This window comes from Ischnura elegans, chromosome 2 (assembly GCF_921293095.1).
Source record: "Ischnura elegans chromosome 2, ioIscEleg1.1, whole genome shotgun sequence".
Classification (NCBI taxonomy): Eukaryota; Metazoa; Arthropoda; class Insecta; order Odonata; family Coenagrionidae; genus Ischnura; species Ischnura elegans.
The window spans coordinates 75,669,066-75,687,699 of NC_060247.1; the positions used below are offsets into that span (position 1 = coordinate 75,669,066).

At 39.0% G+C, this 18,634-nt stretch overlaps 2 protein-coding genes across 7 annotated transcripts in view; both read right to left on the reverse strand.

Moving 5' to 3' along the window:
• The window catches only part of LOC124153980 (fasciclin-3), a 278,922-nt gene that overhangs the window by 82,651 nt on the left and 177,637 nt on the right, over positions 1-18,634 (reverse strand). The window lies entirely within an intron of this gene.
• Positions 1,848-4,668, reverse strand: LOC124153984. The gene is made up of 3 exons (XM_046527445.1): positions 4,382-4,668; positions 2,458-2,620; positions 1,848-2,333 (listed from the first exon to the last, which is right to left on the reverse strand). The coding sequence occupies exons 1-3, from the start codon at positions 4,515-4,517 to the stop codon at positions 1,853-1,855; spliced, it is 780 nt and encodes a 259-aa protein (XP_046383401.1). The 5' UTR covers positions 4,518-4,668; the 3' UTR covers positions 1,848-1,852.

Here is an 18,634-nt window from a genome sequence, read left to right on the forward strand (position 1 = left end):
ATCCGCTGCATTTATTTTACTATGTTGACTATTATGAGGCAGTGGTTAATTTTTCTAGTGTAGCATTGCTTTTCGTTTCATTTTATAGATGAATGTTGACACAGCAAGGTACATTGTATACATTTGAAAATAATAATGTGAATGTTTTCTCACTGTGGCCCACTATCCCCTGCATTTATTTTACTATGTTGACTATTATGAGGCAGTGGTTAATTTTTCTAGTGTAGCATTGCTTTTCGTTTCATTTTATAGATGAATGTTAACACAGCAAGGTACATTGTATCCATTTGAAAATAATAATGTGAATGTTTACTCACTGTGGCCCACTATCCCCTGCATTTATTTTACTATGTTGACTATTATGAGGCAGTGGTTAATTTTTCTAGTGTAGCATTGCTTTTCGTTTCATTTTATAGATGAATGTTGACACAGCAAGGTACATTGTATCCATTTGAAAATAATAATGTGAATGTTTTCTCACTGTGGCCCACTATCCCCTGCATTTATTTTACTATGTTGACTATTATGAGGCAGTGGTTAATTTTTCTAGTGTAGCATTGCTTTTCGTTTCATTTTATAGATGAATGTTAACACAGCAAGGTACATTGTATCCATTTGAAAATAATAATGTGAATGTTTTCTCACTGTGGCCCACTATCCCCTGCATTTATTTTACTATGTTGACTATTATGAGGCAGTGGTTAATTTTTCTAGTGTAGCATTGCTTTTCGTTTCATTTTATAGATGAATGTTGACACAGCAAGGTACATTGTATCCATTTGAAAATAATAATGTGAATGTTTTCTCACTGTGGCCCACTATCCCCTGCATTTATTTTACTATGTTGACTATTATGAGGCAGTGGTTAATTTTTCTAGTGTAGCATTGCTTTTCGTTTCATTTTATAGATGAATGTTGACACAGCAAGGTACATTGTATCCATTTGAAAATAATAATGTGAATGTTTTCTCACTGTGGCCCACTATCCCCTGCATTTATTTTACTATGTTGACTATTATGAGGCAGTGGTTAATTTTTCTAGTGTAGCATTGCTTTTCGTTTCATTTTATAGATGAATGTTAACACAGCAAGGTACATTGTATCCATTTGAAAATAATAATGTGAATGTTTACTCACTGTGGCCCACTATCCCCTGCATTTATTTTACTATGTTGACTATTATGAGGCAGTGGTTAATTTTTCTAGTGTAGCATTGCTTTTCGTTTCATTTTATAGATGAATGTTAACACAACAAGGTACATTGTATCCATTTGAAAATAATAATGTGAATGTTTTCTCACTGTGGCCCACTATCCCCTACATTTATTTGACTATGTTGCCTGTTGTGAGGCAGTTCATTAATAACATTTCCTTGTATGATTTTCATTTTATGTTTAATACATGCCTGTCTACCAGATCTGCTTCTAGTTATTCATTATTGAGGGGACAATTATTGTATAGAAAACTTTGACTCTACTCTTAGTCCTCAAAATAGCAAATACATTCTTTACTCATTCTGTTACCTCAAAATGCTGGTAATCTTCTTCATTCAATTGTCAGATGATTAGTACTTTAGGTTTAGGGTGCTAGAGTTAGCTGCAAAGTTGTATGGGGACACACAGATGCTTGTACCATGCTACTGACATCCACAAATGATGCCATAAAGCAAAATTGGGAAGACTTCTACATTTTATGGTTGATAATTTGCAGAGCGCAGACCACAAGCTATTAGTAGCTCCTACAGAAAATAAGTGGCAGAAATACACTGAGAGAAATGGAAAACTGGTTAAGAATTGTGAAGGATAAATATCAAAGGCAATCAGGCTTCTTCATTCGTTTGCTGAGCATTGATTTATTGGTCTTCAAATGAATACATAACTTCCAGAAGTTTTCTTTTAGCCTGATTCTGCTGCTTGCTCGAAAGCCTTCTTAAATTGCTCAAAAGGCTACGGCAAAACAAGTCATTCTCGTCTTCCTCATCCTTTTTCGCCTTCTTCTCGGAGAGGTACTTAGAAAATCCTGAGAGGCTGCTGACAAGTGCAGTCTCCAGGTCAGCTCCCTGCTTCCTTTTCCTCAAACTAAAGGTATCGGGGGAGGGAGAAAAAGACTGAGGTGTATGTTCAGGGGAAGGGGAGCCAATTGAAATAGTATCAGGTGATGGTGCGGAGACAGGGATGGTTAAGGAAGCAGATGAGGGACTAGAAGATTCTGTAAGCTCGAATGAAGTGGGTGAAGAAAGAGGTAAAGAGGGTTTAGGAGAAGGTGGTAGTTCTGGGGAATCAGAAAGAGTGAGCAGAGGGGAGTTAATAGGGTCCCTGCAGTTGCCAAAGGTCCTGCAAAGTTGAAGCAAATGACATAGATAATGCTCTCATATCGCTATGTGATTCATGATTTGTCATAATTCATTATAATACATTAACAACAGGCATTTGTCATAGATTACTTAATTCCACTCACTTCCGAGCCCTGATAAATGGCTGCAACCACATCATTGCCTCCTTAAGTGGCCATCCCCTTCTTGGCATTGCACCAGAGCCAGAGGGTAATCCACTAGAATCCGCCTTTAACTCGCGGACAAAGCGATCACGAAGGGTCCCCCAACGTGAAGAGCAATCCTGACCTGTAAGAGATATGCATGATTTGATTAGATTAAAAGGACCAGGAAAGAGAACATGAAGAGTATTTAGTTTCCAGTAAATTAATGAACATCAAACCCCTCTAGAATATTTAAGATCTAGTAAAATTGGTCGAAAATGCCTTGCATTGTGGTTAATATAATTATCATATTTTTTTTCCAGAAGATCATGTTACAGAGTGCCACAAAACATGGATACAGAACATGCCATTGAAGTTAGGCAACCAAAATATATATTTCCAAAATGTACATAGCATCATAATAGGGTCACGTGCACATATTAATGTGACTTGGTTAAGTTATCATGAATATCTGATGAATATCTCCTGATTTGTCCTGAGCCTATGGAGGTTGAGCTGTGTTAACATACACAATAAAAATATGTATAGGCATGGTACTATGAGAAGTTCCAGCTCAACAAACAGTGGTCAACATGCATCTTATCTTCTTCATTTACCCATGATTGCTCTTAATGCCCTCTTCTGCCGGAGAAACTCTTGGCTTAGGAAAGTAACTGCTGATCCCCAGAATATATGGCATAATTGACTATACTCAGGAAGTTAAAATTAAACAAGGTCATAAGTACCCCATGGGATAGAAAGTTTCTTAAAAACCTTAGTCCATACAGGACCACATATAATTTTACAGATAGATTGTTGACATATAAAGACCAAGTTCCAGTCTTCAATGATCAGACCCATGAATTTTGTTTTAGTTGTTGGACAGAGATGGAGATTTTATAATTCTTAGTGCTTAAAGGAGTATAATTATTTAATAGCAGTAGTTTGTTTTCAAGATATTCAAATTTAATCCGTCGGTTGCACTCTATTTCCAAACAAAACATCATCTCCTGACTACAGCAATGATGTTTGATCACATTGAGAGATATGCTGAAATCCTGCTCAACTATCTCAATAAGTACTCTGACATGCAACAGACTTGATTATTTTTATTTATCTACCAAAAGAATTCACACATTCAGAGGTACCTAGTAAAGCAGGTTTTTTCAGGATTTTCATGCTTGTATACCATGCGATGAGCACTCGACGAAATCTTATTGCACTAGATCACATTAATACAAGTTCAGGACGAAAAAAAGTCAAAAAGACTTGGAAATTTTCATGACAAGGGAGGGACAAAAGTCACACATTGGGGTATGAGATAGCTAATATGCTGGAAGGATGAAGATGATCACACAGTCTTGCTAAATATAACCTACATATTTGCATGCCTGATGCAGTTGATGACAACATTTAATGATGAGATCTCTCTTCAAATGTTTAGTTGTGGTGAGAATGTAGTCACTACATTCTCACCACAACTGTCAGAGAAGGATAGTCATTTCCTACGTCATAAGCTATATAATCAACACCCACTTGTAAATGTTTGTTAGTCTTACACTTGCTATTGAGCCCATTTCTTAACTTCTTAAAGAGCATGGTGATGATAAAAAAACATATATGCATTCTAGGGTATATTTGCTTCTAGTTATTTATGCTACTAACACATTTATGACACAAAGCATGTATAAGTATTTAAGTTTTGCTGATAATTGTTACCAATTCAATATATCTGTATTACAGCTATTTGAGAAATCTAGGACGTGTAACAACTATACGACCCAAAAGGACCAATGATCCGTTTTTTTGTTTACAAGAAAGATAGCGAATCGACCATTGACTCCAATGGTAAAAATCCTCCAGTGAAATGAAAAACTGCCAAGAAGTAAAACAAAAATTAACTTACCACTTGCTTTCAAGACTTCACCTATGGAAGCCCACACCCTGTCTTTCAGGGAAGTGTCCCGGAATTCCTTTCTGCTCCGGTCATACAACACCGGGTAGTTTTTTACCAGATCAATTAGTAACTCGTCATTCTCCATCTGAAATATAAAAATGGATGTAGTGCAAAATTTCGATACATTAATTCCATTTTATCCATAAATACACTAAATTTCAACCTCACTTCACATGAAACTCGCAAAACACATTAGGAAGTAGCTGTGAAGAAATGTTGTATTAAACAGCATCCAAGTGCTATTACATTAAAAGTACATTATCAACGCGTCATTTTGTAAATAGCCAAACAGGAACTCGAAATGATGTACTAAAAAAAAAAACTCAACGAAAGGAATTTTGATTTTCGAACGTAAAAACTGTTAATTACGGGCTGAAAACAATGAAAACTTAGCGTACGTCAGTACTACCAGATATGCGTTAAAATTATGTGTTTAGCCGATGAATTTAAGAGTGTTTGGCACATCACCATGGGAAGATAGCATCTCGAAAGAATTAATATTTTCTTCAGTAAATAATTGCCGAGAGGGGGACGATAGTATGCATGTAAATTAAATTAATTAATGGCTTACCTTAAATGAATCCTCTTCAGCTCACGTTGCACGACAACAACAACTGGTATATTCAGCAATGGGCGCCAAAAATGCTGTATCGCTGTGTGATGCCGTAGATACCTTTCTCTGCCAACAGGTGGCTCCCATTTTCGGGTTCCTCCGGCTCTTCTGATTGGCTTTCCGTGTACGGGACACGGGAAGAGATGAAAGTTGCCCATCTCTCGCGTTTACGTACTCCCCGTAAACGGTGGTTGTGTCCCTTCCATAAGCTTTCCCTTCCGCCATCTTTTTACCGACTCCCGTTAACGGCTCGCGTCTCACGTTAGCGTTGATTGTGTCCCAGCCTTAATGCAAACAACCGTTTTAAAAATTGCAGGACCCGAACGCGGAGGTGGTCCGGCACAGAAGAAGATCCGAAACCAGGTTCAACGAACTCTCCGGCGGACAAAGGGAGGAGAAGTGAGGGAGGCCATTGGGGAAGGCGAGAGGAAAGGTTACCCTTCAAGGTCGGTCGCCTCCTCCGACCACGAGTGATCACCTCTGTCTCTCGCCGGCAGGTGCGTGGCCTGACGCCCGAGACGATACAAAGCTTCCCCGCCGAGTCCGACTCTCACCAGTTCGTTTGCACCTGAAACGTTTCCCGAAATCGGGGTCAAATTATGAAACCCCCTTTTTTTTATTGAAGAGCGAAACTTTCGGGTAATTAATAGGGGAGGACCCACTAAATGAGATCCTCATCCGGCCCACGAAAATCGCTCGTCAACATCGTACCCAACACTGGTGGTTTTAAAAAGTGAATTAATTCTTTTGAAGCAGTTTACCGGGTAGCGGAAAGGAACTCGTCTCCGATCTTGAGCAATCCATTACCCAGAAACTTAAGTTACTATCCATTTCAAAAGTTTGAAAGGCTGCAGTAAATCAACTGCTCGCTCGATTTCAACGTAATTTGCGTAAATATAAAAGCTATTATATTCTGAGTCTTATGTCGGCAATGAAAATGTGTAAATAGTATTTTGCAGGCATTTTTATAAACCGAGAAGAGAAAAAAGTACTGTTTCTTCGATACTTTCCGCGCGATCATGAAGTCTGCGCCCTTATAAAGCCGAAGGTGGACAAAATTTAAAGTAATATCAATGCTAGATCACGTAAGCACGTAATAGGCGTAATATCTCTAACTATTACGAACAGAGTGAGTGTTGTTTTGGAGTTAGTTCGGATTCTATTCAAATTACCTCAGTTTTTACCCCAAGGAAGAGTTATAGATTCTCTTTTGTTCTTTCTTTACAATAAAGACATTACCGCCGCGGTCACGAGCAAAATCCGCCTCTTTGCAGATGATGTTGTTATGTACAGAGAATTTTATGGCCACTGCGATAGATTGGCATTAGAAATGGATCTCGCTGCCATAAACCAATAGGACAGACTTGAGAATTAAATCTTGAAAACTGTACTTGATGATTTTTTAGGAAAATACTTAGATGTCACCATAACTTGGGATCTTTCGTAAGGTTAACACATGGTCGAAGTATGCGGGAATGCCAACGTTACGATAAAAAATGAAGCGTTTCGAATATTTTTGGCGAGTTAGGATGGGAAACTTTATGGAAGCGTAGAGCAAATGGCCAATTTTACCTATTTTCAGTAAATTTAGAAGATTTTTTTCACAGACGACGTGAAACATATGCTTCGTTTATCGTCGCGCTGTGGTAGACTTGATCGCAAGAAAAAAATCGATGAAGTAGACATGTCATTCTTTCCTTGTACTAAAAATGATAGCAACAATATCTCGATTAACATAGTTAATTTTCTATATGTGAATACAATAAAAATTTCTACACTATCAATGCACATTGCTCTCGAAGTATTTACGACACTAACTTGTGCATTTATTTATTAATAAGAGGCGAACAGAGGTATCCCACGCTCCTCACACGTCTACTTTCCAACTGTTTCTCCAAGGATTTCTGTGTCTATTATCAACATTCCTTTCACATTAGCTCACATCATTCCTCTACCAAGCTTCGTGCCCATATAAATGACGTGTTCTCACGGTAAAGCAAATTCATTGGAGTACTCAAAGGATTTCGCTTGAGCTCGGAGCGGAAACTTTCACGTCAGTAGACAGAAAAATTCCCTTGGTAGGAGGGTCACAATCACCTCACGCTCCATCAATAAAAGGACTCAAAGGAAACATTTACCCAGAGAAATTAAACCGGCAATAAAGCGAAGGTCAAAGCGAAAATAAACAATGATGAATACTTAACTGAGGACGACAGGCGAACCATTTTATCACCCTGCTCCGCGTAAAGCCAGAGGCGAGCGAATATTTCCTACTGTGCACATGAAATGACATGCAAATACCTAACGCTCTTCGCCGGCTTACACGCTTTACGTCATATTGCAAGTTGTCCATCATTAAAGCTATGGCTAAGTTCACAGCACTAATGTCGGCCAGTGCTACGACACGAGCAGTTTATAAGTTTCCAATATTTAAAACCATCCCTAAAAATCATTAGGATCTGATTTCGTTCCACACCAAATTAAATTATATAATATAGTCTCCGGCGGCATTGGGTGCTGTTTGGGCACATAGAAATTAAAAAAGTGTAAAATTTACCATGGTTTAATGTCAACTAAATTTATAATATAAATTCTATAATATAAAATAAATAATATAAATAAATTCAACTCATTCCGACGCGATATAGTGACAAGACCGTCTTGCACAAAATGATGGCTCTGTGAGCCTAAACACGTGGTGCATGCTGAAGTAATCGTGGCAAAGTGCAACCAACTTCTACTTCAGTTCCATAATTTTAAATTATGTTTGCGTATCGTAAATGTAATTTGTATATATTTCACTTTAATTTCCAACTAATAAGTCGGGAGAGATTACTAATCGATCAGAGATTGCTAATCAGAAATTAAACCCCATCTGACATACGACTCACAAGATTGGGGGTGCTTTGATTGGTCGGTTCGTTTTCGATTATCAACGATTTAGAGAGGCTCGGCGAGATTCGTCCAGGTGTTGGCCAGAAAATTGGAAGCATCGGAGAAGAATAACGCTTTAACGATCACACCCGGATAATTTCATTCCGATTCACGACAATTTCCGAGTTTAACGCAAAAATAAGTTCAATGAATTTCCGATCCTCATTTGAAAGGGATTTGGTCCAAAAACCAGACCTTAAAAAGTTCCGTTGAGACACCACGACATCCTGATTACGAAAAATACGCGAATGATTGGTTTTAGGCTTGATTGGTGTTAATTACCATAACTAGTAGCTTGTGCTTACTTCATTACCCATCTAATCAAATGCTATGTGAAACGTAATAATACGCTCAGTATTCACGAGAAAATAAGAAACGACCTCTACAAAACTACATACATGTACGTAGTCTAGGGAAGGACAGTTAAAGCATCATAACCACCATTAAATTGGTAGGAAGGGCAACAAATCCATGAAAATTGAGGAATACAAGGCTGATTGTCACGTATGTATCAATAATTACTGAAAATAAATTAAAAAATTAACAATAATAAATTATAGAACACGAAATACCTACGAATAATGAGAAAATGATAAGTTTTTTAAAAAGCTTTCACAACAAGCCCATTACAATTACGGATAATACTAAGAATGCAATCCAACGATATTCCTCACATTCCCTAAAATATATATCTTTGAAACTAAAGACTGCATTCACTAAGTTTAAAAATGATAATCTTCAGGAAAACTCTCTTCAATGACATCCACATATTTTACAACACATGACATAGTTCATAATTAAGTGTTTTGTGCGTAAATGGGAACCGGAACGACAAAAAAATTTCCAGCCCTCGTATTAACGTACAACTGATAGAATGTTTTTATAAAATAATCCTGCATAACATTCGTGCGTAATTTAAACACTGCATGTAGCTTATATTTCTATTTTTAAGCCGAAAGAGCTAAAATGAAACTGAGTGGGGCTTTAAGTTGCAACCAACGCTATTATGTGATCGCATGATCTATAGCCAGGGATAAATGAAAACTCGTATGATATCTGCAGTCTCAATATCCAAGGAAATCCGATTGGAATATGTGAGTACATACATTAGCAATAAATACGCGAGTCTTACGGCGTGACTCATTCTAGCTTCCACGCTACCTTAAGGAGATGAAAATTCGTGTCAACTAAGGTAATGGGAACGCCAGAACTACTAATCGGCTTATCATAGCGGGTCGTAAAACTGTTTACATTTTCCCTCTACAGAGTCTTCATGAAATTTTCAGCCTTTCTCCGTCCGATCATCAAACATCCTCAAAGACTGCATCACTAATTCAGCAGGAATTTCGGCTGAATCCTTCCCAAACCTTGTGCAAAGTATTTTAGGGTCTTTCACCGGTAGGTGAGTTTCCTCTTGCCCTGAATAAAGCTTCTACTAGTATCAACGTTGGAAACAGCAGTAAAAATAATGAAAGTTTGAAAATGCTCTCACACATTGGAAGACTTCGCACCGCTGATCTACAGAAAATGCGAGAGATCTTCCTTTTCAATTATTACCAATATTCCATTTTCATCACTCCAGTTTCTGCGCCATTGCGAGAAGACCCATACCCACGAAAATACAATTGCAAATGAAGAAATTTATCATCAAATTTCCATAAAAATTAGGCTGACATTTTAAAACGATGTCAAAAACACATGAGTAATTCGGGTATAGATTGAGTTCTATTTCAGCTCAGTACTGATAGACACTTCATCATCTTAACCCATTATTGCCCAATGTTGCTTCTAAATAACATCAAAAATATATACACTTTCAGCTCTGTCCAGGAAAGATTTAAACTACGTGTTCTTTTGTGCTGCAAAGTTTAATGACAAAATAAGTAGATGCCACAAAAATTACGATTGAGTTGAAAATTTTCATATTTTTAAAATGAGTTGAAATTTAATTTCTCTGAGAAGCAGCGTTAGGTTAGAAAGGGTCAAAACGTAGACTACATGCATAGTCCGTATTGAGATTAGAATGTGTTAAAATTCGGAGTTAGAGCCAATAGGCATATCCGTTTGGCTACAATTTTGTAAGAAATACACCAACGAGCCGCACAAACTGTAACGGTTAAATTCGGGAGTCACCAACGCCAGCCGTCACGCGAACCCGGGTCACCGAGGGTAATGCATAGCATTGCTTGAGCATGCTGCAGGTCCCATGATCAGAGAGCAACTACCATTCGTCATGTCCTCCCGCGGCTGCAACCAACGACGCAGGCAGACGTAATTTTGGGGGTGGTATCATTTGGAGCGGGGGAAGATTTTGGCGGGAGGAGGGAGTGATGTTCAGAGGAAAGGAGTACGCTTATGTGGGTCGGTGCGAGAAATGCAGCATAAATAATTTTTACGGAAATTTCAAACTATGATCTCTTCATGGTATCGACTGAAGTCTACAAAGAAGCTTTCGTACTATCCTTTCAGGAAATTGTATTTGAAAATATGCATTTTTTTATTGGCTCTAACGATAGTATTTGCATTAGCATGGGAAAATTATGGAATAGAGCAAAAATATACACGACATTTCAACGAAAAAATGATATAAGGTTCTTTATTCTTTCAGTACCTTGGTACTGGAAAAAAATTACTCTATACATACTTACCGAGTCACGACCATTCGAAGTTCGACCAAATTAATTTTGAAAAATATGCCACGACAATTGAACGCAAAGTGATCAAACGTGTACTTATCATGATATTATTCTCAATAGTTGTTTTTTCACAATTTCGTTTCAAAGCATTCGCAATAATGTACTTGCAATATTTTCATTAAATGTCGTAAGAAAAAAAGCAAGTTTTCTTCAAAGAGCGAATCTACTTGCGTCATCACAGCAACGTTTTAGGATAAACTTGGTGGAGAAAATTAAAGTTTCTGCCAAGGGCGTACCCAGGATCAAAAATAGAGGGGGGCAAGGGTCCTTCAAGTTGTAACATTTTAAAAAGGTGATTGAAATAACCTTTTAAGAAAATTATAACAGCGTTTTATTAGTTTTTTTAATATTTGCTCGATAAAAATTATTTTAATTACTTGTATAATACTAATATCATTTTTCGTCGGCTTAAAGAAAATTTGTTAAAAACTTTCGTATCAATCCAGTCCTGATTTTCCTAAAAACGTGTGCCATTATTGCTACTAGGAGAGGCAGCTGCCCCCTCCCGCCCCCCGCTGGGGACGCCCATGGTTTCTGTGAGTTTCAAAGTGGTGCGCTTTCTACCAAAACATCATTGATAATTTTGTTTCCTAAATGGATGAGCTATCCAGGTTAAAATTTCGTGACAGAATTTTTCTCCACCCTGTATTTCGGCTTTTACATAATTCAATACCAGTGTAACCTATTCCCGACTAATGACCAAGTGCTCTTAATTATCCGTTAGCCTATGAGTATTTGTGCACTCCCTCCACTCGCAACGGCCTTGGCTGCAACCCTCTGTCTTCGCTAAGTAGTGCTCGACACACACCCAGGCTCACGCACTCACGTGGGGGGGAGGGAGAGAGGGTTAGGATTAGGGGCGCGGTAGGTGGTTCGCAAAAACAAAGGGGCTCACCGCACTTCCCGTGTCATTCCACCCCACTAGCATCCGAGGAGAGAGAGAGAGCCCTGCCCTGATTTATGCCACTTCCCCGCTTGTTTATTTTTTTTTTGCCTCGAGAGGTACGGAGGGAGCGAAGTTCCAGTCTTTCTCCCTGGCGTCAGCGTTCCGCCGACAAGAGAACCAGGGCCCGGGGCCCCGGCGGCACACCTCGCATCCAGCCGGCCCTGTTCCCGAGGCTATAGTGTTGGTGTGCGTTATGTTCCGGAAACTCTCCAACAACGGGGCCGGGCAACCAGTGGATCAATAGCCACAAGTGTTCCTCACACAGCGCATTATTTTGTGTGTGCAAGAGTGTGCGTTTTCGGTGTCCTCTAAACCCCCCCCCCCTCCACCACCACCACCAACGGTCGTCGAGACTCCATTTTATTCGGAGTCAAATGCGACTGCGAAAAGATGAGACTGCCACCATTTCTCCACTCTTGGTTTTCTTTTTAAAAGAAAATTATTCTTTAATTCCCCTCCTTAGTTTTATTCTCCTTCCTTTTCTTTACATTAACGAAGCTGTCTCCCGAAAAGAGAGGAGAGACGAGGCCATGCCATGGGATTGAAAGCGGGGAAAATGAAAAATGATAATTTCAGCTCACTCGTACGTAAATTGAATTGCTCTCTTGGGTTGGCGCGAGGGCTGAAAAAGTAGGAATAAAAAAAAATAAAACAAAGAAGGGAGGAAATATGTAGTGCGTGTGTGACTTGTGCTCGGGGTTCTCTGCGCCGTTTCCACAAGCGTCTACCCTTGCTCTATTAAGTTCCCCCCCCCCCCTTCTCCCTTTTTTTAGTCATTTCGCCGTTCTTTTCTTATTTTTTCCTTCGTTCTGGGGCGCTCGAATCGAAATTCTCCCCGAGCTACGCTCCGAACGGGTCGTGGACCAAGTAGTGGTGCGTTTTGTGTCGCTGGTCCAGCAAAAAAAGAAAAAAGTCGGAAATTTGATTAGAAGAATGAGTGACCTAAATTTTCAGGTTCGCAATCTGATCCCCGCGACTAATTTTCGTCAAGGGAGAGACGCGTGTGTTGCACGACTGCTCCTCGGAGCTCAACGGGAAATGGTATACCTACCTCCTCCACGTTTCCCATCGCTTACTCCAGTTACACCGATGAAACTCATTATTTTTTCCGTGGAATATCTTTATGGCTGAGTGACCTGCTTCCTTGAAAATTGTATTGGGTTTGAAAAGTCACTTTACCTGTGAAAATTTTGATAACTATCACTAATCATGATATCTTTTTTTCATCCATACAAAACGCTAATATTTTCCAATACGTTGAAAATGTATTTTTACCTGCTAAAAACTGATCATATCCCTCAGTAAATCTAATAACATTTTTCAGATATCGATATAAAACTTCGTCTTTAGCTCCTTCACCTATACTGCAAACCTAAATACTCACATGAAAATTACAAAATATATAGATTTTTAAATAATTTTTTAAATTGCCGATTTAGTAATATTGAATACGTAATTTTATATCCCACTAGAACCCAGCATTGTGCCATGGAAAATTTGAATTCGTTGCAGTCGTGCTCATTTTGTAACTATCATAGCGTTCTTTCTTAGTTGGTGCTAGGGTGGAGATCCCTAGTCCAAGTAGGCTTCCGCGGAGATTATGATGATATCTGGTGATTTTTCCGGGTATTCTTCCGCGTTTATACATTTTGTAGGACAATATTTCGCCGACGTTCCAGTTGGCTTCCTCAGGTCCACTGAAGATCCCTAGGTTTTGGTAATTAACAAATGGTAAATGGAAGTTTATTTTGGTGCTAACCGTTTTTCTTGCTTCAATTTCCAAGAAAGTAGAAGGAAAAAGTTCATACGCTCACTTTTTTCTTAGCCTGGATTATAATATAGAATATATGAAGCAAGATATTAAAATTTACATTGATTTTTACCATTAAAATGCAAACTCAAGGGTTTAGGTGTTGTCCTGACGACGAGCGGAACGCTCTGAAGGTGGTTTATGAGGTAGCATACATTTATCTTGCACGGGAAGCAAAGATAAATGAAATGACATCACAAACAATGAAGACGATTCCCCCAAGATAGCCAATGTCCATTATTAAAGGTTTAATTGACGTGATTGGCTCTATTGTGGCAAATGAATTTTGTGATATCAATTACGGAAACCAATTCTTAATATTTCCAAACCTTTTATAACTCATATTAAACTAATATTTCCAAAAGAGAAAGGTACTTGATGAGATAAACCCTGTCAATCACCCAAGTAAATCTCAGTTTTACTGCGAAAACATTCAACAAAATCTGTTCAGAGTCACTAAGTTTTCAGTAACTTTAAGTCACCAAGGGAGCAGAGGAGCAGAGAGCTTTACACAGTTCTTACAAGAATTTGCCTGGAAGCCGCTAGAGACTGAGAGGCTAAATGTTAGGCTTCGATTTCTTGAGCAACTAAAAAATTTCATACAGAAAGAGTATTTAAGCTTTCAGACAGATAGGAAATTATCGTAGAACCGCACTGCATTTCCATGTTTGACATAAACGATAAAATCAGAGAGAGAAACGTTGGCAAACTTTAAAGTATAGGAATCCGTTCTTCCATAGAGAAGTTAACAAGTTATGCAGGTCGAACTCAGGCTTTCGAATTACTCACAAACTGGAACGTAAGTTTTTTTTTGTATTCCCTTACAGGTCGACTGGCGAGCTAACACCTTCCGCCACTCACCTATTAAGGCGGCTAGCAGGGTAGTACGAGGTTTGTTGAGAAAATAGTGAAAATTTTAGTTTTTAAAATATCGATTTATTCGTACACATTAATTTTCATCCAATTATCCAATTGTGCCGGCGCTCTTTCCATTCCTCGATACACTTCTCAAACTAGATCTTTGGGACAGCCTTTAGCTTAATCAACGGTTTATTTTCATGATATCTATGCTTGTAAAACGACTGCCCTTTAAGGTTCTCTTTATTTTTGGAAACAGGAAAAAGTCACACTGAGCTAGGTCTGACGAACATGAAGGCTGGGGCAACGTAACAGTATACTGTTTTCAGCCAAAAATTCACGAACAAACAGTGAAGGGCGAGCCGAAAACCACCGAGATCATAAAAACACGTCTAAATTTAGCGGCTACCTCAGACCAAATAAACAATGAATACAACTGAAAATTTGGTAATACTTTAGAGGCATGCATACTAGCGTAATAGAAAAAAACTTTGACAATCGGACTCTTAAGACTTGCAAGAAATTCAAAATTTGAGTTTCCATTATTTTCTGAACACATCCCGTATGTACATGTAGTTTTCATTCCAACATTTAGTTCATACTCAAAACGTCCTTTTCCTCCACAACATACCAATCAGAACTGCCAGTCTCATTCATTTTTCGTCGTTTTGTCGCCATCCGACACGCGTAAACCGTGTTTATGTTGAGCACATAGGCGTACGTGATATCCGGAATTAAATCTCGGATTCGTTAGAAGGCCGCGCGGAATATCAACCAAGCCGGCATAATCGATAGCATCCCATTCCACGCCCGTGGGCGAAGCTTTGTTGCGTTGCCTTTGGAGAGAAAATGAAAGAGAGAGGGAGCTGTATATTTATAGATTCTGCGAGAAGTGAAGGTATATTTTGGAAAATATTTTCCACTTAGGAATATGGCTTTCCTCGCACGCCACGTAACTTCCACCAAAGGAATGAACTGTGATTCAGTGAGGAGGAGAGAAGCTGCGAAGCTGCTAAGTGAAAATATGTACACCGATTGAAATAAAAGTTAGTTGCACTTTCCTATAAATATTAATACAACTACTGAAACGTTTGATATTTAAATACTGCTCATATTTAATGAATATTGATATTTAATGTAGTTAGGGAGTTGTTGATGGTGGGAGAGGGGAGTTACGAGGAGAAAATGAAAATTTGCTCGGAGTGAGACAGAAAGAAAACCTGATTTGGAAGAAAATAAAGAGATTTTTGGGGAAAAATAAACTTCTGCCGTTACACCAGGACCGGCCCTAGCAGGTGCGGGGCTAGGGGCGAACCTTCAGTGCGGGGCCCTTCACTTAAAATATTAAACTCTATACCCCATCTACAAACTCGAGCATTTTGAATCCCTACCACTCTCTGGTTAAGTATGTGTTCCCCTCCCAAATTCAGACTTCGTAATTACGCCGTTATGATACCTTGATTCAAAACTATCGTATATTTTAATTTTTTTTCACGAACGCGGGGCCCCCCAAAGCGCGGGGCCCCGGGCGGTCGACCCGCCCGGCCGGCCCTGCGTCACACTAACTTTTATTTAAATATGTCAAAGTTCCACTACATCACGCCTGAATCGGTTGAACATATATGTTCACAGATGAAGTTTCCTGAACTGTTTTTACTGATCCTTTCAGTAACTCCACGTTTCCGAAAGGCGGATCTTAAACTAGTAAGTATACATAATGGTTACCTAGTGTAATGCCACGAAAGCAACCATATTTGAAATGCACAGGACTTATCCTCACCTAAAATATCCTTCCTTTGAATGTTCTGCGGTAATTTCATGAAATCGGAACTATTCCCTCCCCCTTGATAAATCTAAATTTTCTCTGCGTAAATATGGGCATTTATCAAAACAAACTTATGGTTTTAATGCGACAAATGCAATTAAATTTTTTTCCACGTATTTCGGCCCCTTCTTTGACATTCATTAAAATTCCTGCGACCCTCACAAAGATATTATTCAAGGAAATGACCGCGGAATAACCCATGGTGTATCTTCACGGAGTCATCCCCAGGTTCAAGCCGATTTTATTTGCTTATAAAAAAGCCTCCCGAACATAAGAATGAAAAATAAGGGTCAGAAGAATCGATATATTTTTTAGAAGTTACTTCCCAATTTTTTTGTAAATACTCCATTCGGAAAATTCCAGAGAGGAAAAAGCATTTGTCTTGACCGGCATACGATCCCGAATCCGCGACAGGTGCTCTAGCCCTTAAACTACACGGGCATCTCCTTCCATAGCGTCCTGTCAAGGTTTTCCTCTAAGGAATTTTCACACCACAGTACACGTGTACGTCAACAAGGCGTTGGGAAGGGGTGTTGGGGTACAAACAAAGGAAGAGTGTGCTCAAAGAATTTTTGTAGAGGGAGAGGATGATTAGTTGGGAGCATTCAAGCAAAATTAGTGTGTGTACCAGCCGACACTCACACGTCAGTCATAAAAAGGTGTGCCGGTGCAAACAATGCCTCAACTTATCACTGTGACAGTTTATGTTAGTGCCTTGAATGTCGGTAGAGCGGTGGATGACCGAGCGGGCGAAATTTCCGAGGAATAAGAGTATTTTTCAAGTGTTTAGAATTTTAAAGAACTTTTACATAGTTATGTGAATGAGAATGTAGCAAACTAACATAAAAAGTCATGGAACTACTAAACTAAAATTACTACTGCAACTAGAAAATTCAACAAGAAGGTAATTTTTTGGTAAGGTGACATATTTATGTATATGAATGAGAATGTACGTACTACCAAAATAATGGAACTAAAAAACTACAAGTACTACCGCAGCTATAAAATTCCACAAGAAGGTATTATTTTGGCAAGAGGATGTCCTGTACATTTCGACACGGGTTGCACTTTGCGCTAGGTTACCATGCTATGGGTTTACTATTCCAAAAATTGCATTTCGGGAACGTGGAGTAACTTAGTAGAGGGATATCCAAGACGAAAATTAATGCATAGAAACATAGTAAAATATTTGGTTGAAATTGATTGAGTAATTATTTCCTTGTTTTTCTCAAACATAAAATACTGAAATCCCCTTTATTAAATAGTAAAGATTAAAATCATTTTCGAAAGCAAAAATTAGGGTAAATGTGTACTGAAGAAGCGAAATGGCACCCCGAAATTACAGGGATTAAATAACAGTTTTACGAGCTCGAGTAATCCACCTGCGTAAGCACGGTTGGATAAAAAGGGGAAAAACAGACGTTAAATCGGAGAAAATAAAAGGAATGCGAGCAGGATTGGGCCAAATTTCGGGATTACACCCAAATAAGACGCGTTCTGACGATCACGAAGACTCACCGAGGAGTGGCTGACATGACTCACGAGAGGGACATCACGTCCCACAAGCACGCTAACGATCCCCAAAAAGAAATTTTAAAATGTCCTCTCCAGCTTAATTATTTGCTTTCCGGGGAAAATAACACCATCGCGATGCGTGTGGTGCTGTGCTGCCGTCCAGCGGAGGGGAAGCGTCTCTGCTTTATAGCGGCATGGGAGGGAAGGGAAGAATCGTTTTTCTTTGGCATTTTTTAACAAGTTGCTGAGTTTTTTTATTATTTTTTTTTTGGTGAAAGGAAGAAGAGATTGTTGCCCGGCAGGGATGGATGTTGCCGGTTACGCACACGTGGTCGCGGGAGGCGCTGCGGGCGGCGAGGAGGCAACGCGAGGTGGTAGCGGGAGAAAAAGATAGAGGGGGACATTGTCGCGCGGTGGGTGGGTATCTTTAACGGTGCATGCGTCTCGCATACCAGATTTCCTTTTCGTCTGAAATACAACACTTCGGAGTCAACCATGCGAATTGGGCGAGGAGGACGTTTCTTCTTCTAACATAAGTGAGGGTGTAGTTACGGGCGTGGCTGACGGAGAGAACGAAATGTTAAAAATTTCCCTGCGGAGAGAAACACGGGATGAAATCGTGAAAACGTAGATGAATAAATAAATACTGTGGCCGTGGCGGTTCACTAATTTTTCGGGGCTACAGGAGTGTATGCAAAACCAATCGACGATATAAAATCCGAAGATTAAAGCGCGATGAAGTGGAATTTTTCCTGCAATTGCAATTTTATAATCCTAGAAAATTGCAAGTACTTGCAATTTTCTAGGATTATAAAATTATTACGAGCTAGGTTTCAATGTTACTATATCACTCATCACCTTAAAGATGATGCAGTAACATGGAAACCTAGATCGTTATAAACTTTTAAAATCTTGGAAATAGCAAATACTTATTTCAGCTAACGATGATATGTTCGATTTGGAAAGAATCCTGTTCTTATTAGTTTAGTTATTTATTTATTCATT